The sequence below is a fragment of the Cucumis melo genome, chromosome 2 (genome assembly GCF_025177605.1).
Source record: "Cucumis melo cultivar AY chromosome 2, USDA_Cmelo_AY_1.0, whole genome shotgun sequence".
NCBI lineage: Eukaryota > Viridiplantae > Streptophyta > Magnoliopsida > Cucurbitales > Cucurbitaceae > Cucumis > Cucumis melo.
In genome coordinates this window covers 23,450,700-23,472,099 of record NC_066858.1, presented here as the reverse complement: position 1 = coordinate 23,472,099, position 21,400 = coordinate 23,450,700, and the positions used below count along the sequence as shown (strand labels likewise).

Here is a 21,400-nt window from a genome sequence, read left to right as displayed (position 1 = left end):
TCTTAATAAAATTACTCATCAGGACTGTGTGCAGCTCCCCAGATGTAGACATCATTAGCCGAACTGGGTTACCAAAGTTTCTTGTGTCATTCTCTTCTGCTGTCATCTCTAGCTATTACAATAGTTATTAACACGTGAATTAACCGAATATTATTTGATTATCTCACATTATTTTTTAGAAGCTTAAATATTTAAATGAAGCTCAACGATTGGTTGTCTCGATTCATGATTTTCATTACCGTAGTTTTGTTCGAGCAGGAGTAATTTTGTTGTTTATGTTTTAGCTTCGATTGAATTTCAAATTGAAAATTACCCTAATAAGAAAATACTTGTTTTTCCACTTGTCTTCACCTTAATTTTTCTTATCTTTTCTTCTTTGTTGTATTTAGGGACAAACATACCGATCCCTAAACATAACTCAATTAATACATATCAAAGTGAAGATAATTAGATGGTAAGTGATAATTGTCACGTATTACCTCTCTAAAGGTCGGAGCTTCAAATCTCTTTATCTCACTTCTATCTTGCTTGTTGATATATATATATATATAAAAAAAAAAAAACCGACAATATATGTATGTTATTGAGGTTGGAGTTGTCCAACTTGTACTCTTATTGAAAAAAATAAAGGGGATTAAATAACATTAGTTTTCACTTAAATGTCGTTCATTTTGTCCATATCAAGAAACCTATTACAAATAATATCTATTTCAACCTATTAAATCGTAGAAGAAATAAGAGTAGTAGAAGATTAGAGCAAAAATGTTAGAGAGAAGCATTTAATAGTTAACATTACAAAAAGGGATGTCAAGGAGAGGTATCCGTGTGTTGTCCTTTCCTCCTCTGTTTCCCCATCATCTCTTACCTTTTGAGTTCTTCATCCTTTTTTCAATAAAACCTCACGACAAAAACACAGCACACAAATTATTCATTCTCCATTCCCATTTCATTCAATGACGATCTCTTCCTTCAATCCCAAACTCCATCTCCATTTCAAATCCTTCTTCTCTCCCCTCCTCCTCTTCGCCGCCGGCCTCGCTGCCGGCTTCACTCTTACTCTCTTCCTCTTCCCTTTCCCTTTCTTCCAATTCTCCTCCCCTCTCTCCCTCCCTTTCACCTTCACCCAATTCCAACTCCCCTCTCCCTCCCCTCCCCCCTCCTCTCCACCACCGCCCCCCTCGCGGGTTGGGTTGAAGGAGTTTTTAAACCCTCCTCCCGCACTCCACGACATGACGGAGGAAGAGCTTTTATGGAGGGCCTCACTCGTTCCCCGCCGGATTCCGAAATTACCTTCGACGGAGACGTCACGGCGGAAGATCGCGTTCTTGTTTCTGACGAAAGACGGAGTCAGTTTGGCTCCGCTTTGGGAACTGTTCTTTAAAGGGTACGCTGGACTTTACTCTATTTACGTTCATCGGAGTCCTTCCTCCAACTCCACCGTCGATTCCTCTTCTGTTTTCTACGGCCGCTCAATCCCCAGTAAGGTCCGTTAACAATCACTACTTTTCTTAATCATTTCTTCTTTCAGTCTCATGCTTTCAAATTAATTTCTATTTCTACTCCTATATTTTCATTACATTTTAAATTTAAAGGCAAATTTAATCCCATTAATTTATATGTCTAATGAAAAAACTTTATAAATAGTTTCATATAAAAATTTATCAAATTACATGAATTATTTATGAGATTTGATCACATTATTATTAAATTAGCACTTTTTAAATTACATGAACTGAGTTTTAATTCTTTTCCAAATTATTATTTTAATCTTAATGGTTAATTCTTGCATTTACTCTTATTAACTATTGTGTTTTATTATTTTGTTAAATATGTTTTAAGTAGATTTTTTGGTAGTGATTTCTTAATCAATATCATATCCTTCTAACTTTTATTAAATGAGAATAGAAATAAATTAATGATCTTTTCATTTTTCTTTTACGTTACTATATGTTAAAATATATTATGTGAAGTTTTGTTCATGCAAAACCTTGTCTTTCTTTAATTATTCATTTTTAGGTCAAAATTAATAAAATTTATATTTATTTAATCTTAGATTTTTTTTTTAAAAAAATTGTATTATCTTTTTATACTTTTAAGATAGTTTTTAAATTTTATTTATATTGAGATTGCTTGCAATTTGACCCATGCACAATCACAAATACAGTTGGCTTTTGAAGAAAATGAAAGCTGTATATATATATGTGTGTATACATACAAATATAAATGATGAGTTTTCTTATTTTGGTAATTATTTATTAACACTTTATAAAGTAATTTTATTTATTATATCAACCAATATTAGCTTTTTTTCAACGTATGAAATATTCTAAAATAATCATTTCTGTTGAAATTAACACTTTTTCTCTCCAAAGCTTTCTTTTAATTTCCTTTCGTGGGATATTAACCTCACTAACTCTTATTTATTTGTTTCTTTCTTTTTCTTTTTTTCATAATTTAATGTAACACATACGTTATGTTTTTTTTTTTTTTTTAATTATCATATCCCACATTCTCTATTAATTAATATATGTATATATATAATATATTAATTATTTCGGGGGAGATACTTTACATGCAATTGCTTGAAGGGTACTTAATTAAGAAAGTGGAAGAAAATTATTATTTGTGATGGAATAATTTCCCTTTCGGTTTTGAGGATTGATCATCAAACCTTTTTTGCATTCTTTTCTTTATGCCTCTTCTTCCTTTGTCATGTGAAAATTTATATTTCACCCAAAGACAAGTATCAAACCCTTTTGTTTTCTCTTTCTTTCTTTCTTTCTTCCCCCTTTTTCCTTGCTTCTTGTTGGGAGGAAAGAAGAATATGAACGAAAAGAGCGTTGCACCGTTATCGGTTGGCCTTTATAGTCATTTTATGTCGTAAAATTCGGATGTTTAATTTCTTTATTATAATACATAGGATAAGAGATTGAATATATGTTTTCAAAAGAGAAAAATATAATATTATGTTTAATGCTAGTTGGTTGAGCTAGTTTTTTTTTTAAGAAAAATTAAGACTTGATATATTTATTTATTCGAGATATAAATTATTTAGAATTTTGAATGGAATTAGAGACGTAGAAAGATAATGTGGTGTGCATATCTCAATTTCCATTCAAAATCCTTCTACTCCTAATAGTAGATTTTAGACAAAGTCAAAAACAACATTACAACTTTTGAAATAAAACAAAGTTTGACAGTGTATTTGTTTTCATTAATTTATCAGGAAACCAAAAGTCAAAGTTTTCCTTATTGATAGGGTAAGAAATTATTTGATGACTTGTTGATAGGGCAAGAGATAAATTTAGTAGATGAAGAGCTCATAAAACATAATAGGTGTCATGAGTTGTCTTCCTACTCATTTCAAATTGCAAAAATAGTATACAGATGTAAAATATGTGTCAACAATCATAACTTAAAACTTTTCTTTTTTGTAAATTACAATTTTAACTTTAACATTTTTCATGTCTATATGAAATAACACGAAAAAGATCTAAATCATAAAACTAGATCTGTCATTTTCGTTCGAGATTCTAAAAGATTTCTACTTGACGTGTCGTGTTTAGGGAGTGAAGTGGGGAGAACCAAGCATGATGGAGGCAGAGAGGAGGCTACTAGCAAATGCATTATTAGATTTCTCCAACCAAAGATTCATCCTTCTCTCCGAATCATGCATTCCTCTATTCAATTTCTCCACCATTTACAATTACTTAATGGACTCAAAGTCCACATTCATCGAGGCCTATGACCTTCCAGGCCCAGTGGGCCGAGGCCGCTACAGCCCAAAAATGCGCCCCATAATCAATCTCCATCAATGGCGTAAGGGTTCCCAATGGTTCGAAATGGACCGAACCATCGCCTCCCAAGTCGTCTCCGATCAAAAGTATTTCCCCGTCTTCCAAAAATTCTGCAAACCTTCTTGTTACATGGACGAGCACTACCTTCCAACCTTTGTCGGAATCCGATTCTCTAAGTCCAACTCCAACCGGACCTTGACTTGGGTCGACTGGTCCAGAGGCGGCGCGCATCCGACCCGGTTCATCAGAACCGATGTCACCGTTGAATTGCTTCAGAGGCTGAGGAGTGGTAGCCATTGCGAGTATAATGGAGTTAAAACTAATCTCTGTCATTTGTTTGCTAGGAAATTCATGGCTAATTCTTTGAATAGATTACTTATGTTTGCTCCTAAGCTCATGCATTTTAATCGTTAGATGTGCATAAACTCATTCCCCTTTTGAATTTTGAGCTTGTATGATTCTTTTATATGTGATTTCATAAGATGGGGTTCAGTAAAAAACTGCCCTTTATTATGTTCCTTTCTTATATGGTATAGTGTTGTAAGTGAACATAAAGAATAAAGAATCAATTCAATAAGTATATAAAAGAAATATATGATGACCCATCAGTGTAATAGATTGATGAGGAAGATGAAGATGAAGTAGTTGACAAAATGATAAGGGAATAATGGAAGGGATTTAAGAGCTGATGGTTTCATTGGTTGCTATTGAGGTGTTACTGCTAACCCAAGATACAGACATGGAACTTGGAGAAGATCCATAGCCATTCTTTAGCAATACAGCATCGTCTGAAATGTCGGCCTCTCGATCTGTTACCTTGTCGGCGTTTTGTTTCTGTATGATGTTAAGAGTGTCGAGAACTTCCATCATTGTTGGTCTCTCGTCTTTCATACTTTGCAGGCATCGAAACGCCAACTCGGCTACGCTGGTTATCATCTCTTGGATTTTGTAGTCCGATTCGAAACCGAGCGATGGGTCGACGAATTCATGTAGTGCGCAGTTTTGGATCTTGTTGATGGCCATGTTGAATAGGTTGATCTCTTGTCTATGCCTTGTGATGTCAACAGCAGGCATTGAGGATATGAGTTCAACAAGTACCACACCGAAGCTGAAGACGTCACTTTTGTCAGAGAGTTGGTAGCACTGATGGTACTCTGGATCGACATAGCCAGGAGTGCCTTGTGGAGCGGTGGAAACGTGTGTGACATCGAGTGGGAAGAGACGGGACAATCCGAAATCGGCTACTTTAACGCAGTAGGTGTTGTCGAGGAGAATGTTGTTGGTTTTGACATCACGGTGGATGATTTCAGAAGCATGAAGATACACCAAAGCACTTGCAGTCTCTATAGCAATCTTCATTCTTGTAGACCATGGAAGCTTGCCAGACTTTGCTAGTTTTCCATGGAGGTGATCAGCCACCGTGCCATTTGGGACGTATTCGTACACAAGCAGAAGCTCACGGCTACTGCGCGAGGTGCAACCGTAAAGCGAAACAAGGTTGCGGTGACGCAAGCGAGCAAGGATCTCCACCTCATTCATGAACTGCTCAACTCTCTTAAAATTACCTTCAAACAACCGTTTGACAGCAACGGCACGCCCATCCTTGAGTAAGCCTAAACAGATACATATATGAACAAAAAGATTAATAAAAAAACAATCACCAACTTATGGACAAGCATAAATAAAGATTCAAACTAGATTTAAATGGCTGCTCTTACCATAATACACAGTGCCAAAGCCTCCATCTCCAAGCTCTTTGTTGGAGTCAAAATGGTTTGTGGCTTCTTCAAGTTCTTTATAGGAGAAGAGTTGAACGCCCAAGTAGGTACCTCCATTCTCAACTTCTTCCACAGGAGATGGATTTGTGGGATTTGACGGATTTGATGAAATGCTTCGTTGCACATATGGCAACGCATGAGACCTTCTACGACGACGTTGACGATATAGGTAGCAGATGCCAAGAACAAGAAAGATTAAAAGCAAAGCTCCAACACTACTGCATACCCCTGATTTGAATCAAATCAATAAAACTTTTAATCAATTGTCAAAGAGGCAAACATGTGAACAGAGGAGGAAAAGACAAATTAGGTTCATTTGTTACCGATGATAATCTTTTTCCTTGTCCTGCCATTTCCTGAAACATTAAGCTCAAAAACGTCAGCCTAAACATAACAAAAGAAAAAAAACATCAAACACGTTCAAACACCCAAAACAAAAGAATGTCAATATATTCTCATCAGTTCGTGATAACACAATCTTAAAATACCATGTTTGCAGCTATGGGAATGAAGTCCATCGCTACAAGAACAAACAAACTTATAGTTTTCCAATCTACAATAACCACCACTTCGCTCACATTTGCTGCAATCTTGTGCATTCCAATTCAGGAAAAAACCCCTTTTCCAAATCTCAACATAACTCATTTCCCTCAAATCAGCTACACTAGCAGTCAAGTTCTTGCGAATAGGAACACGAACCGAAGAAGGACACGACTGTAAGGGAAAATTCTGAAACTCCAGAAGATCCTTGTGGAAAGTAGCAAAAGAAAAGTGGGTTTTGTTGGTAGTACAGTTAAGTTCATAGATGTAATCTTTGTACACTTTTGGACAATCATAGAAGAAGAAGAAATCTTCATTCTCTGAAGTAGAATGGAATGGTTTTCCATCTAGACGAATGCCATGAGAGGGAGATGGACACGAATGTTGATCGTCGTAAGCTGCGGCACTCACCAGTAAAAACGAATTGGTTTGGTAAAAAATGTCTTCCACGATAAAAATGTCATCGGAAATCTCAAGAACAGGGTACTTTCTGGAGCATTTGATTTTGAAATCTGGGTATCCACAGGAAGAATCTTGCACACCATCAATCCAAAAGGGGTATTTTATAACAGGGCCATGTCCACAATTTCTTGGCTCACAGTCCTTGAATGTTTCAGAAGCTGAAGTTGAGAAGATGAATGTAAAGAAACAAACAAGAGATGGTTTGAAGAGGATTTGAAGTTTGAAAGCCATGGGAAGAAGAGGGTGAAGAGAATGAAGATGAGGAGAAATGGGAAATCTTTGCAGAAGGTTTTTTAATTTGTTAAAAAAGAGAGAGGAAATCAAAAAAGAAAAACAAGTGGGAAACTTTACCGGTTCTTCAACAACTACCCATATTTCATAAACAAAAGAATTGTTTTTTAAGATCAAATGGCTGAATTGCTGAAATTTGTGAGATTTTGAGTGGATGTGCTTTTTGACGAAACTGCCCATCGAAATTGGGAATATTACTATTAAAATGACAGGAAACGAGGGAGAACAAATGGACAAGATAGGGACAAAATTTGTCATTATGAAAATGAAGATTTGGTAGAGGAAGACTCCTATGGTTTTTCAAGTGGGGGAAGGTTTGGTTAGTTGAAGAACAAAGAAAATCTAGAGAAAAGGAAAATGATTCGTTAATAATAAAATTGTTGGTGCATGACACGATAGTCAACTAATATGGGTATTACATGCATCATATCATAATAATACGTTAAACTTTTCTTATCAAATTAATCTTTGTGTTTTCTTCTTTACCCATCACAAACTAAGTGATATACAACTAGAAAACAAAAAATTCACTTTTCTATAAAGAAGAAGTAGTGAACAATAATTGTTTGAAATGGCGTGTTTAACCGATATGTGATACAAAACTTGAGTCGTACATTTTTTGATCGATAATACCTACTTTACATATGTGGACTTGAACATAGGTTAAACTCCATTAAATTTTGGAAATCTTTTATTATTTTTAATATTCAATTTGACCTACTAATTTAAATTATTTACAGAGGTGGGATATGGGGTAAATGCATATTAATATCATAAACAAAACAAATTGCTAATAGTTAAATACTAGAGTTTTTATAGCAAAATAATTAGATATTAACTCTAATGTTCCTTATTGGAATCTTGGTTAATTAAATCTATAAAACCACTAATTTTGAAATGAAAACTATGGGCATCGCAAGTTGGATCAATTTCTAAATCTCATGATAGAATTAAAACCTAATTGTTTTTCATTCCCTCCTACCACCTACAAAAATTAATTTTCAAATGACGAAGAAGATTAAAAAATAAATAAGGGTCACTTAGGGTCGTCCAAAGGTAAGACCTAAATTTGCAAGTAGGCTTCCCTAAAGTCAGCATATAAGAGTTTGCACGTCTCAAAATAAAAGTCAAATCCTTAGCTTCTAAACGAACTAAATTAAGTTCATTTCATTTCACCAAAACGAAAAGATCAAGACGAGCTTGCCGTTAGCACTCTATAACTTCAAGGGCCAAATCTTCTCTACTTATCTCAAGCAAGAGTCAAGGACAAACTTGATATATAAATACTCCCACACCACCCGCTTGAAGAGATAAATAATTAATTAATATTTTCGAACTTAACTAAACTAAACACATCATAATAAATTAACTAACTTACACATTCTTACGCTTAATCTTATGAACTTGCTCTAGGGACGAATATAGATAAAAGGAGAGAGTTGAAGACGAGAGAAAGAGTTTATGTCACACCAAACCCTTATAATATGCACTATTTATGTTCTCCTAAGTTCAAACAAAGAAATAAAATTGAGAGTTGATCCTCTTAATTAATTATTAGAAATAATTTGACCTAGTATGTCTAAAACAACCCTAACTTCTTCTTCTTCTTTTCTTTTTTTTTTTTTTTTTTTTTTTACCTTTCGATAAATTAATTTTTTTTACTTTTTGAAAGGAAAATACAAAATATGAAGAAGTTGGGGTTTCAAATAAATATAAAATTGTAGAGAGTCAAAGGTTTGACTGGGTCAACGCAATAGAAAACGAAGAAAAATGAGCCGCCTTTGTGTCCAAATTTTGACTAACCAAATTCTCACACTTCAAAAACGCGCTATTGGCCTTTTCAGCCCCCAAGTCTTTTTTCTACGTCGTCTTAATATCTTTATACCAAAATTCTTACTTCACCCAATGCAAACAGTTTGAAACTAAAATAAAATAAACTTTGCATTAAAAAAAAAATGAAGATGAAGATAAGAACACAATAGAAATCGGTACAGAATTTATAAAACAAAATAGCGAAGTTATAATTATTTGATGATTTATGAAGTTAAGTTAGGAATCACAGAAGAAGGCCTTATAATTGGAAAAGAAAAAAAGAAAAAGGAAGGGAAGAGATAGATAATGAAATATAAATATTATACCTGAGGGAGGAGGCGATGGAAAATAACAGCGGAGACCAGTTGGGCAGTCAGGTAAATCGTCTTCGGCGAGAGACGGCTGAAAGAGGAGGAGGAGGAGGAAGGCGGTGGCGAAGAGGAAGAGTGCGGTGGGGTAATGAAAAAGGAACTTATTCATTGTTTTTCTGAAGTGTTTTAGAGAGAGAAATGATTAAGAGAAAGAAAGAGAGAAGAGAGTATTAAGAGAAATAGAAGAAAGAGGGAGAAGGTGAAATTTGGTGTGTCTTTGTTTTGTCTATGGCCGCCATGACCATTCCATCCATTATTATCTTTTTTCCAAATACATCAAATAATAATAATAATAATAATAATAATAATAATAATGGGCTTTCTTCTCATGGTTTATTTTGGGTTGGGCTTTCCCAGCCCAATTCTTCACTTTCCTACCCTTTAGGCCGATCGTTTTTATTGGGGGCACAAACTCAACTAAACGAGTTATGTATTTTTGGATGTTTTTGGATGTGTGAAGCATCCATGTGTTACAGATAAAAAGGCATCGGGATCCTGTTCGAGCTTTGGACACAAAGAAGAAGAATGGTTGTAAATTAAAATTGGATGATGATGGTAAACTAAAGTACAAAAATGTCAATTTGGAAGTGAATAGTAGTAGTAGGGTTTTCCATATTGGCCCCATCGAATCCATTTCTCTATACTTTCTGGGACCCCTTCCCTTACCTTCTTCTCCTTCCCATCTTAATCTCAATTCCTCAATTATTTTCATACCATTCCATGCTGAGGTTCCTCTCACTTTCTATTCCTTTTTTTTCTTTTTCTTTTTCTTTTCTTTAATTAATGTCCCAATAAACTCAATCTCCACCACTCAATTCATAAAAAATATGAGTGGATTCGCTACTTTTGAATTATGATCGTTACGTTTAATATTTTTGGATTAGAATTACAAATTTAATCCCTTTTCTTTAATAGCGATACTTATTTAAATTTCGCTTCTAATTATATAAAAAATATTTTTTAATGTAACAACAAAAAACTAAAATTTCACGGTTTAGATAATTTTAGACTATAGTTTGTGTTAGACATAGATATAGACTCTAACACTTTATTATATTTATACATATTTTTAGTTGTTTTTGTTATTTAATCTTTTTTTAAAAAAATGTATTTTCTTTAAGTATGGAACTGATTTTATTTTATGTTTTTGCTTTTAAAATATTTTATTTTTCATTTTTAGATTTTCTGCATAATTTTAAGAAAGTTTAATTTAAAAATTAATTTTAAGGAAAAAGAAAAAAAGAAAACAAATAGATTACTAAAGGTTTTAAAATGGTAATCTAGTTATGTTATAATTGGATCTCAACATAAGGATGTGAAAATAAAAACAAATTAAGTATCACAAAATTATTTAAAAAGAAATGCAAACAAAAGAAATATTAAATGTATGGGGGCCTTTTAATGCATATTTAATGAATACATCACTATCATTTAATAAAAGGGAAGGAACTAAAACAAAGATAAAGCACATTAAATATTTATAAACCTAAGACACAAAAAATTAAATAAAAAAAAAAACCAAGTGGAATTAGCTACTTGTGTTTTTTGAGTCAATGATTGCCATGTGGTCTTGTTAAATGAAATTATTAGTCTAATAACAATCAGTTCTGTATATATAACAATCATACAAAGGTCATTATTCGCCCCAAATTTTGATAATCATACTTTTTGTTGGGGTATCGATTTTTCGATCAAATTGCTATCCAACCTATTAAAATTTCGGTTTAATAAATGTTTTAACTGAATCTCAACCATGAATAAATGCAACTGGTTGTTGGTTGGTTGATCCGGTGATTGGTTTAGGTAGGTTTAACCCTTTTATTTTTTTTTTTAAAAATATTGTCAGTTTGGATTTTTCCAACTCAATTCTGATCGAACTTTTCCTTATCTTTGATCAACCGTTTTCTGTTCAGTTTGCTTTGGTCAATCGACTCGGTTTTTCGATCATCTATCATGTTTACCTGTACTTTTTGTTTTCAGAAGTATTTGCGGACCACATATTCAATATCAACGTGTTCCATTTCATTTTTAAAAAGATATTAGTAGGACTCATATTAAGTCAAGGTAATATGGTATTTTTTTATCGTACTAAAATTTTGTCATGTGATAGTTTTTTGAAAAAAAATTATTTATTTATTTTATAAATGAAATGGGAGTATTAGTTTCAATAATCATTGATCATAATATGTACGAACTAAATTTTTTTTGGATAAAACGTGAAGTTTCTAACTTTTGTCATCGTTTTAAAAGCTGTTTCTATATCTTCAAAAGTCGTGGTATTAAAAAAAAATTTGAAACTTTAGAATTACTTAAAAATTTTGAATCACCGCCACATGATTCAACCTTCCATTCTCTATCTAAAAATTTAAAGTATTCCGTCTCAAATCCTTATTTTAAAGTGTTTATAATAAGTTATATATAATATAATATTACAACTTATCCTAAAAAAAAAGGTTTTTTTTTTTTAATATAGAACAAAGTTGAGAGATCAATTTATTTAATTTACCCTAAAATTTATCTACATTTGGAATTTTCTTGTAAACATCCCTAACATAAAATGCTACCCATACATAACAATTATTATTATTACTTTTGAAAATTAGGTTGGCTTTCACTTTTCACACACACACACACACACACATATATATATATTTAAAATTATAAGTAGGATTTAAATTTGTAGTCAAATTAGAAAAAATAATTTCAATAAGATTTGATGAGAGGAAAGCATAAAATTTAAAAATTGGATAAAATTTGAGAAGTTGAAAATTATGTAATTGTGATAATATTTTTTAATTTTGTTTTTTTGGCGATTCCGAAGGGGAAGAGGCAATTTCCGAAAATAGGAACCAAAAAGCATTTGTGGAAATGAATGGTCCAAATTGGTGTGTCACTTTGGGCTTGGAATTAAAGCACTTCCAGCTCAAGTGGGATCCATTCCCAATAATTCAACTTTACATAACAAAAACTAAAATTAAAATTTCACATCAAATGTTCATTTCTTTATATTCCATCATAAACTTTGATTAATGAGGTATTTTTTTTATTTTTATTTTTTTTCCTTTTCTTGACAAAAATCATCTTCTAACCTTAGTTTAAAAACAATGTAAAAGGTGAGACCATACCTCTTTTTTTTCTTTTTTAGTTATTGAGGTTGATATTTCTTTGTTTTTGAGTCGAAACTGATTTCAAATTTCTATAGAACATTCTAATTAGTAATACTAAATACATTAATGAGGTTAAGACTTTTTTTTTGTTGATGTTGTTGGAGATATACACTTTTGTGGATTTATTCATGATTTTCTTTAGTTAAATCACACGAGTATTTTTGTTGTTTGTGATTTAGGTTCTCATACTCGTGGAATTAAGGATTCGTCCAACTCTTCATGGTCAAATTCTGCTCTTTCTTTCCAATTCTCTGACTCTTTTGAGTTTTTATTATATTTGTCTGTTGTACTAAAAAAACACTTGAAATGTTCACGTTTTAAAAAATAACGTAAAATGACCAAAATAAAGCGATTCTTTTTATAATATCACCTCATGAATTTTAAGAAATCAAAATAATTATTTTTTAAAGATTCAAAATAAAAAAAAAATGTAGAGTGAATGGACCGTAGTATTATTTTAGACCTATAATTTCTCTAAAAAAAATTTCTTCCATTATCTTGCTCTATTGTATGTTTGACAATTTAGCGAATACATAAATATATTCGAACAAGTAAATTGTACATTTAATATACAACATTTTAGACATTAATTAAAGTCCTAAAGTTTTGATGTAATCATCTTACCTAAGCCTCATTTTTGTATCAATACCGTCACTTTCATATTATCATATTTACCTAAATCTATCAAGAAATGTATGTTTTCATATTTATCTAAACTTTGAAAACAATTCATTCTACTTTTATATCTAACAACATTTTTAAAGAACCATTTGATAATCAATCCAATTTCTTTTTTTTGTTTTTAAAAAAGTAACTATATTTTTAGTAAAAAAATTTAATTATTAACTGAATTTCAAACTTCAAAATAAAAAAAAAAGATGGTTTTAAAACTTTTTTTTTTTTAGTTTTCACAACTTAATTTAGATTTTGAAAATATGGATAAAAAGTCTATGTAAAATGAATATACATATACTTAATTTTCAAAAGCTACAAGTAAAAAATCAAATAATTGCTAAATGTGACGTTTGTTTGAGATTGGAGAATCAAACTATTCACTTAAGTTAATAAATTGAATCAAGTTTTATTATTAATCCATAATCATTAGTAATGTGACATGGATGAAATTATTTTGGGATATTCATTTATTGTTATTAAGAAAGAATTTAATACGTTTCAAATAGATTATATCTCACCATTAAAAATAATTAATTCATAATTACAAATTTTAAAAATAGAATATTTAGCATAAATGAAAAAAAAAGTGTTCAAATGCTGTCCAAATCAATCCACCTTCAAATTGTTCAATATCATCAATCTCACTTAAAACATAATTTAAGTGATTAAATATTAATGAAAACACTTTTCAATTGAATTATTTAATAAGTTATACTTCAAATTAAAAATTAAAAGTTTTGAATAGTAATTTTGGAAAAGAATATTAGGAAATTTTCCTTTTTTCCATGATTGAGTTTATAGAATTTATGGTCAAGAAATGAAATATTTTGTCCCTAAAAGAAATTTCCTAACACTAATTTAGGAATTTACACGTGTCTCACCTACTCGTGGATAGCACGTGTGATACCTACCACATTGTCACGTGCGAAGCTGGGGCACAGGTTGACTGACTTTATACTAATTTACACTTTTGCCCAAAAAGTATTCGTAATTTCCATATTTACCCACGTAAGTAAAAATTTGTAACAAAACAACCCCGAAAGTTTGATTATATTAATTAAATAGAATTTCTATAAATTTGGTTTCAATAGTTATTATGTCATCATCTTCTTCTTCTTCTTCTTTTATAAGGCACACTCTCTGGTTCAAGTTTCTTTCTCTCTATTTCTCTCTTTCCTTCTCATATGGTTTCTTAATTCACACAAAACGCATTTGGGTCATTCATTGCGTGCATTCTTTAAATCTTTTCAACCAAGTTTTTTGAATCGATCTTCAATTCTCTTCTTCCTTTCAATCGATTTTTGGAATCCTCTGTTATTTTGTGTTTTCTTTGATCCGATATTGTATTATCAACAACCTCCATTCAATTTAGTGTTCTTGGGAAAAGATTCCGAGTCTTGTTTTACAAAAGAACTCTGAGTTTAAAGAATTTGCACCCCTTTTCTTTTAAACAGCCATTTTCGTCGGCTGGAGTTTAAAGAAATCGATTTAATCTTCTTTTGTTCTTGTGGGTTGAGTTCTTTTTACTCATTTTAGAGCAATTTGGGGTTTCCCATTATAATCTTTGTGATTTCCTCCGTTTTCCGTTGATACTAAACGGAGGGGTCTTCTTTTGGGTTATAGATATAGAAATGTTGGGAACTGCGTTGCAGTTTGGGGGAATCAAAGGTGAGGATCGGTTTTATATTCCGGTAAGGGCAAGAAAGAATTATAATCAGCAAAAGCCTTCGAGGAGACCTACCAAGACCGATGAAACTGAGAGCCTATCGAGTAAAGTTGTGGGTTGTACTACAAAGCCTTGCGAGGAATTAACTCCTCAGTCTAAGAGCAACTTAGAGAGATTCTTGGAAGCCACAAGGCCTTCAGTTCCAGCGCAGTACTTCTCTAAGGTAAATGTTTAGAGTCAAAGAAAGTCGATTACATACTATCTTGAATGGTTGCTGATAAAATTTTAGTTAATGACCAAACTAGGATCATAATCTTTGTTCCGTTTCTTGTGGCCCTTTAATGCTTTTATGGATTTTTCTGCATTTACAAGTTTTTGACCTCTAAGTACATAAACCCGTCTGGGAGCTTTTTGTTTCTGTTTTTCTTGGGAGATTTGAATTTGTGGTGATGATATTGTCTTCTTTCCAGACAACTATGAGGGATTGGAGAACTTGTGATATTGAGTTTCAACCTTATTTCATTCTGAATGATCTGTGGGAGTCTTTCAAGGAGTGGAGTGCATATGGTGCTGGAGTTCCTTTAGTGCTTGATGGAGGTGACTCTGTTGTTCAATATTACGTTCCATATTTGTCTGGTATCCAAATATATGGCGAAGCTGCTGCATTGAGATCAGATTCTAACGTCAGGTACTTGATCTTTGAGTGGAATATGCCAATCCTCATGAGTACTTGAATTATTTTGCTTGAAATCAAATCTATCTGTTTTTAACGAACTGTGAGTGTGAGGTTTATTTTACCGAGATTTATATTCTACTCTAATGTGGGTTTCTTTTAGATATGATCTAGACCTACCATTCTTATTGTACGAGAACATTGGTTTTTCCCTGAAGTTGGTTTATTCTTTGTTTTCTTATGTTTGGTAGGCTGGCTTGTGAGGACAGTGATCTTGATTCTTCTAGAGATACAAGCAGTGATGGAAGCATTGATTATGATTTAGGAAAAAGCTTTAACCTTTCTAGAGAACAGTGGGATCATCCCCATTTAGCTTGTGAAAACATGCCGAAAATGAGAAAGACGTCTTTAACCGATGAACGTAAAATGGTACAAGAAGGTTTTTTGAGTGATGATGGGGATGCAGGATATCCTCGGAGTGGTTTGCTCTTTCAGTTTCTTGAGCAAGATCTTCCTTATCAACGTGTACCATTGGCTGATAAAGTTAGTCGGTTTCTTCTTGGTTCATTTAGTAATTATATTGTCTCATATTTTGCTATTTTGAGAACCCTATTAGTTTACTAATATTGTTTATGTTATGACAGATATTTGAACTTGCTTACCAATTTCCCGGTTTGAAAACTTTAAGAAGTTGTGATATCCTGCCAGCCAGTTGGGTCTCTGTAGCGTGGTAAGTTTTTGGAGTTGAATGTTGTCACTAGTTTGGTAAAACGTGGTATTCATTTCCTCCACTGGAATTGTAGGTACCCTATATACCGTATACCCACGGGTCCGACCTTAAAAGATTTGGATGCATGCTTTTTAACATACCACTCCCTTTCCACACCCAAAAAAGGTAATATGACATTCTCTGTTTTCTTCTGGTTTGTACCTATAACTTTTTTGGTAATCTTCCATGCATGTGTTCTCTAGGCTCCCATTCATTCGTTTTGTCAAATGAGTGAACCCATTAACTTCTGTTGAGCCTACATTAAGATGAATTAAGACAGGCAATTGTGCTAGAGTTCTTCCGACTTCTCACTCCCATAAAAATGTTGTTTTATTTATTTATTGTTTTTACTTGTAACTTTTATCCTTTTTATTGATGAAGCTTGTTGTTATTAGCCAAGTATATGTGAACCTCATATTAAACAGATGTTGAAAGACCCTTTCGATTGGGGGGGGGGGGGTCAGTGAAGAGTTGATTCTTTTCAGGTTCGAAATGATCAGTAAATTCATTGGTGTTTGCTTATATGGAGCTATATAGTGCATACGTTGACTGCATAGTTTGCCTAATAAACATAAATTTAGGCTTGTAGGTTCCTTCTTCATCGTGTCCTCACTTGCCGAAAGTTTGTTCAAGAGTTTGAGTAACTTTTCAAAGTTTGTAGGATTTGAATTTCAAATTAAATGTTATTTCAAGAATACAAAATGTACATTCCATTTTGGAGCTTTTTCATCTATTAAGACTCTTTTCAACTATGACTCAACATTTGTTATTTTGACATATAGCTTATTTGTTTAAATATGTTAACCGTTTTTCTGCCTCATCTAGAGCTCTTACTTTATCTTGTCTACATAAGCCTATTCTCCCACTGTTGTTGATCATTTATTTGGCTTGTTCTTCACAAGTGCTGATTGTTTTTGTTGTTTAACAGGTAATAGACATAGCCTGCCACCAGTAATGGTATATCCCAAGGACATCGATGATATTACAAAGATCTCCTTGCCTGTTTTTGGAATGGCTTCTTATAAGCTAAAAGGATCAATATGGGGGCAAAATGGCATCAACGACCATCAAAAAGCAAATTCTCTCATGCAGGCAGCAGATAAGTGGTTGAGGAGCCTTCAGGTCAGTCAACCTGATTTTCAGTTCTTTTCATCTCATGGAACATATTGGAGATGACAGATGATGACTACTTATATGTCTACTTCTCTGTTGCCCATTTGAACTGTCGAAATAATGAGCTCGTGCCCTTATCAACTATTTTACTTGCACCCATACTGGTGAGGATACTTTTTGATTTTGGGTGGTTGGTTTTTTCTGGGAATATATTTCAAGGAGGCAATTAAGGAAAAAGCCCAGAACAACTAGTTAGAACCATTTGCAAAATGGGCGAGGAGAGCAATAAGTGAGAAATGTTGGGAGTAGAAATATCAGAAAAGGGCTCATCATTTGAAGGGCGGCAAAAGTAATATGGACTTGGAAACTAGTGGCAATCAGGATGGAAGGGTATCGTTTTACGCTCTCCTCGGAAACTTGTGTGAAGCTATTCTCTATTTCTACACTCCCAAATTTAAAATCATCGTTTCTCTTGTTTTGTAAACTTGAAATACAAATTGCTGCTCTGTATATTTCCTATATGCCTTTTATGTTGGATATCTTTTTAGATTTACTCATAAGTATAGATGAAAATAGAAATATTATCTTCCGTCCCATTTTATATTTTTAATATGGATTGAATAGGAGGAATCATATTCCCCATCCAATAGAGAGAGAAGCTGAACCATTTAAACTATTCGGAAGGGAATTTGGAAAATGAGAATCAACATTCTTTTTCTTCCTTGATTGATGTGTAACCTTCTTGGAATAGTATTCTGTTTGTGAGAGATTGGTTATTACTTAGCTTAGAATGTTTCATAGTTATCTTATCCCATCAAAACTTCACACCAACTTCACACCAAAATGATCCAATATGCCACTTATTAGTTATTACTTTTCCTCTTTTAGACATGTTGCACTCATCTAACTAGAAAAAATGGCTGGGTTCTCCTAATTTATTTTTTCAAATGAGAAACTATAAATTAGAGTTTCATATAGTTCTGCCTAATTTTTAAAGGTTTATTCGAAAAAAAATATCTTTCTAATTTCATATAGTGGTTTTGATATATTACAAATTAACGATTTTAATCTCTAAATTTTGAAAAGTAAGTTTTATTGGTGGTTGGAAACTAGGTAAATTAAATTTAAATAAAAAGTTTTAGAGTTATGCAAGAATGATTTTTTAGTATTACATGTTGGTATTTCCTGTCGTCTCTTCTCTTTTTTTCTTCCCATTCTCTCATCTTCTGTTTTATCTTCTCATCTCTTTCAAAAGAACTGAAAATACCCCAACTTCGGCCTTTTCATTTCTCGAGGGTTTAGAGCATTACTGCACAAAGGAGCAAGGCAACTTCTGGGTGACCTTCTGAACTTAAATAGCTGTTGAACAATCTTAGAATCAAACAACTATTGTGGCTGCAGAAATTATGTTCGTTGGCAGGAAGAACGCATTTAGGACTTTAAGTTAAACAAGATACGCTTCTTCATTTTTCTATTTATTTTCTGCGAATTTATTTTGAAGCTTGGTATTCTTGTGATCGAGTGTGTTTTGGCTATTATATTGATCACGCAATAGAGATGGAAAAGAGAGGGGGAATAGTTAGAACTGTCGAGGGCAGTGAGAATTTGGTAATTGTGTGAGTATCATTTCCTCTTTTCTCTTTTTGGAAAATAGCTGAAAAGGGCATAGTTTCCACCTCTCCCACTTCATTACTAGCTAGCTAGATGGTAAACACTTCGAAGAGAATACCAACTATTCTTGCTCATAATCCCACATATAGCTTTTTAACATATTATTCCCTTTTCACACCAACAAAAGATAGTATCGTATTCTTAGTTTCTGCCTCCAATTCCTCTGTAATTTTCAAGGTATGTTTCTGTTGGGGTTAGCATAAAGATGAATTAGAACAAGCAATCATCACTATTGTCGTTCTTCCACATCTCACTCTCATAAAAATGTTGTTTTTTCTTTTATGTAACTTTTATCCATCTCTTACTGATGAAACTTGGTATTAGCCAAGTATAAGTCAACCCATATCGACTAATTATTCAAAGAAAGATCCTTTCCTCGCGATTGTCCATGTCAAAGGTAAGTTTTAATTCTTCTCAGCCTCTTACTCACCAATAAATTCATTGTTGCTCACATTACATATTGGAACTATATCTTGTTAAATCATGCATTATGGTAGAATTAAAACAGTATTGTTCTCGTGCGTATACAATGTCTCCATATTTTGTCTAATAAACTAGATATAGTTTTATGTTCATTCTTCATCGTGCACTCAACATGCCCAGTTTATCCAACGGTTCAAGTAACTTTTCAAATTTGTAGGATTTGAAATAAGTCCAACTTTTAAGTTACTCGAACTTTTGGATAATGTTTCATCGAGAGTGGTGAGGACACAAAGGAGAATGAACACAAGCCTATATCTGGTTTATTAGACAAAAGATGGAAATATCAGATATTGTAAACACACGAGAATAATACTGTTTTAATTTTACCATAGTCCATGATTTAACAAAATATAGCTCCGTATATGTAACGTAAGCTCCAACGAATACATTGGTCAATAAGAGGCTGAGAAGAATTACAACATACCTTTGGCATGGACAGGGGAAATTAAAGGGTTTTTCTTTGAACAATCGGTTAGTGTGATGTTGACTTATACTTGACTGATAACAACAAGCTTCATCAACAAGGATCATGTAAGTAGAAATTGATGTGTGAATGGAGGAAAAGAGAATATATTGGTCACTATAGTTTCGTACGAGGTAATTAAGAACTTCTAACTTATTCTCTATTATATAGTTCTCTTACTGACTTAGGCATCGGAGGGTTTTTTTTTTGTTTTGCAGGTTCTCTTTTTCTCAAATTAAATTTTATCGTTGTCATCACATAAATGTCAGGTACGCTTTCCTTAAAATTTCACATCATTATTGTAAATCATTATTGTAAAGTTGATAAAATATGAAAAACAAATAAGTTGTGGATGACATGAGAAAGATGGTGAGCATTAATCATCCCAATATTATATCTTTGCCATTTGTATCTTTGTTGATAATTATATTAGGTTAAAGTGGAATTAGTGCAATAAATACAATATCCATAATGTAAAGTTGTTTGTGGAGCACTAATGGCACTAACCAATTTAGGAGTATCAATGGTGGGACGGACTTATCTCCTCTCATAGAAAATAATCTCTTCATTTGTTACATTGTAAATTAAAATGTTCATAATCATAAACACGATGATGAAACAGACTAACAACCCAATTAGAAGAGCCAAATTACCAAAGTATTAGTTGTGCATTACATATTATTATTCAACAAAACACAAACATAAAACGGAGCAGTTTGCACACAAGAAGACACATAGAACACAAAAGAAGGATTGGTGATGAGAAACAGTACACAGACACACAATCAAGCAGGCAATTATGAAATAGATGATTGTTCAGCAATTTGGGAAAGGAGTTCCACAATCATTAGCTACTTTTCTTGCATTTGGGGAACTAACAAAGCTCTTAAGGAAAGGGTTTTTGAGGTAACCACAGAGACAGGGCTTTTGCTCTTTGATCTTGCTGCAACATTGGCTTGATGGTGGAGTCCCTGATACGATTGAGTTCATACAAGAACTCATTTGCATCGGATTGCATGCCACTTGATCTGCTCCTTCCACCATTACTTCATTTGAGTTTGATATCAATAATATCGCTCCTACTATCATTAAGATCGACCCAATTCTTGATGTCTTCATCTTTTCTTTTAGTACTCTTCTTGATATGATTCTTTGGGTTTCTGTCTGTGGGGTTGCTCTTTGGTTTTTGCATCTCAATTTATAGGAGGGGGAGAGATAAAAAAGGTTTGCCACTTCAAACTTGTAGTTGGTCAATGAGTGCAACTCGACCTGCACACAAGTAGTTTTAAAATGTTTTTGAGTTTTTTCTGTTATGTGGTTGAAGTGGACTGCAAAAAATATGAGTGCAACCCATGATACACTCAAGTATTGTTTATTTGGGAAATGTTGATTATAATCTGAGAACATTTCTAGACAGAAGAAAGTAAGTTGAGTATCGGGGAGAGCAAGAAATAATAATGCTATAACTAATTTTGACGTGGAGGAAAGGCACAAGAATCAACAAAACCATGCTCGAGCTAGAGGGCTCTTGACAATGTAAATATGATTAAAAAAAGTTTTAATGAAACAATCATAAAATTTTAAAATTAAGTATGTTTAGCTTTGAATAATTCTATGTTGGTTGACGGTTAGACTTCAAGAATGAAACATCTCGACATTATCTTTATGT

The 21,400-nt window shown here is 32.8% G+C and overlaps 4 protein-coding genes across 9 annotated transcripts; 2 read left to right on the top strand and 2 right to left on the bottom strand.

Annotated features, from left to right (window-relative positions):
• The first annotated feature begins 797 nt into the window (after positions 1-797).
• Positions 798-4,310, top strand: LOC103494140 (glycosyltransferase BC10-like). The gene is made up of 2 exons (XM_008455210.3): positions 798-1,484; positions 3,567-4,310. Exons 1-2 carry the CDS (start codon positions 954-956, stop codon positions 4,209-4,211), a joined length of 1,176 nt encoding a protein of 391 aa, XP_008453432.2. The 5' UTR covers positions 798-953; the 3' UTR covers positions 4,212-4,310.
• A 32-nt stretch (positions 4,311-4,342) lies between these two features.
• LOC103494139 (LEAF RUST 10 DISEASE-RESISTANCE LOCUS RECEPTOR-LIKE PROTEIN KINASE-like 1.2) lies at positions 4,343-9,315 on the bottom strand. Of its 2 annotated transcripts, none has more exons than XM_017045938.2 (4): positions 9,007-9,315; positions 5,899-5,931; positions 5,516-5,803; positions 4,343-5,410 (listed from the first exon to the last, which is right to left on the bottom strand). In XM_017045938.2, the coding sequence occupies exons 1-4, from the start codon at positions 9,158-9,160 to the stop codon at positions 4,476-4,478; spliced, it is 1,410 nt and encodes a 469-aa protein (XP_016901427.1). In that variant the 5' UTR covers positions 9,161-9,315; the 3' UTR covers positions 4,343-4,475. The 2 variants fall into 2 exon arrangements, with proteins under 2 accessions (XP_016901427.1, XP_008453431.1); XM_008455209.3 differs by lacking the exon at positions 9,007-9,315 and adding an exon at positions 6,064-8,232.
• Positions 9,316-13,985: 4,670 nt separating this feature from the next.
• On the top strand, positions 13,986-20,902 carry LOC103494138 (uncharacterized). 5 transcript variants are annotated; one of them, XM_051081023.1, is made up of 7 exons: positions 14,000-14,782; positions 15,030-15,247; positions 15,484-15,775; positions 15,877-15,962; positions 16,036-16,127; positions 16,930-17,123; positions 19,950-20,902. In XM_051081023.1, the coding sequence occupies exons 1-7, from the start codon at positions 14,525-14,527 to the stop codon at positions 19,968-19,970; spliced, it is 1,161 nt and encodes a 386-aa protein (XP_050936980.1). In that variant the 5' UTR covers positions 14,000-14,524; the 3' UTR covers positions 19,971-20,902. The 5 variants fall into 5 exon arrangements, with proteins under 5 accessions (XP_050936976.1, XP_050936980.1, XP_050936978.1 ...); XM_051081021.1 differs by lacking the exon at positions 19,950-20,902 and adding an exon at positions 18,417-19,033; XM_051081020.1 differs by lacking the exon at positions 19,950-20,902 and adding an exon at positions 18,410-19,033.
• Positions 20,381-21,224, bottom strand: LOC103494141 (uncharacterized). Its single transcript, XM_008455211.3, has one exon. It carries the CDS (start codon positions 21,136-21,138, stop codon positions 20,548-20,550), a length of 591 nt encoding a protein of 196 aa, XP_008453433.2. The 5' UTR covers positions 21,139-21,224; the 3' UTR covers positions 20,381-20,547.
• Between the last annotated feature and the right edge of the window lie 176 nt (positions 21,225-21,400).

What these genes read in the sequence shown, in the direction of transcription:
- LOC103494139 (XM_008455209.3), bottom strand. Translation starts at nt 7,126, where the DNA reads ATGACAAATTTTGTCCCTATCTTGTCCATTTGTTCTCCCTCGTTTCCT. An exon ending in TTCCCATAGCTGCAAACATG is followed by an intron (nt 5,932 to 6,063) that starts GTATTTTAAGAT and finishes TTAATGTTTCAG; the next exon opens with GAAATGGCAGGACAAGGAAA. An exon ending in CTTTGGCACTGTGTATTATG is followed by an intron (nt 5,411 to 5,515) that starts GTAAGAGCAGCC and finishes GTATCTGTTTAG; the next exon opens with GCTTACTCAAGGATGGGCGT.
- LOC103494141 (XM_008455211.3), bottom strand. Translation starts at nt 21,138, where the DNA reads ATGTTCTCAGATTATAATCAACATTTCCCAAATAAACAATACTTGAGT.
- LOC103494138 (XM_051081020.1), top strand. Translation starts at nt 14,525, where the DNA reads ATGTTGGGAACTGCGTTGCAGTTTGGGGGAATCAAAGGTGAGGATCGG. An exon ending in GTGTACCATTGGCTGATAAA is followed by an intron (nt 15,776 to 15,876) that starts GTTAGTCGGTTT and finishes ATGTTATGACAG; the next exon opens with ATATTTGAACTTGCTTACCA. An exon ending in CCTTTCCACACCCAAAAAAG is followed by an intron (nt 16,128 to 16,929) that starts GTAATATGACAT and finishes GTTGTTTAACAG; the next exon opens with GTAATAGACATAGCCTGCCA.
- LOC103494140 (XM_008455210.3), top strand. Translation starts at nt 954, where the DNA reads ATGACGATCTCTTCCTTCAATCCCAAACTCCATCTCCATTTCAAATCC. An exon ending in GCCGCTCAATCCCCAGTAAG is followed by an intron (nt 1,485 to 3,566) that starts GTCCGTTAACAA and finishes TGTCGTGTTTAG; the next exon opens with GGAGTGAAGTGGGGAGAACC.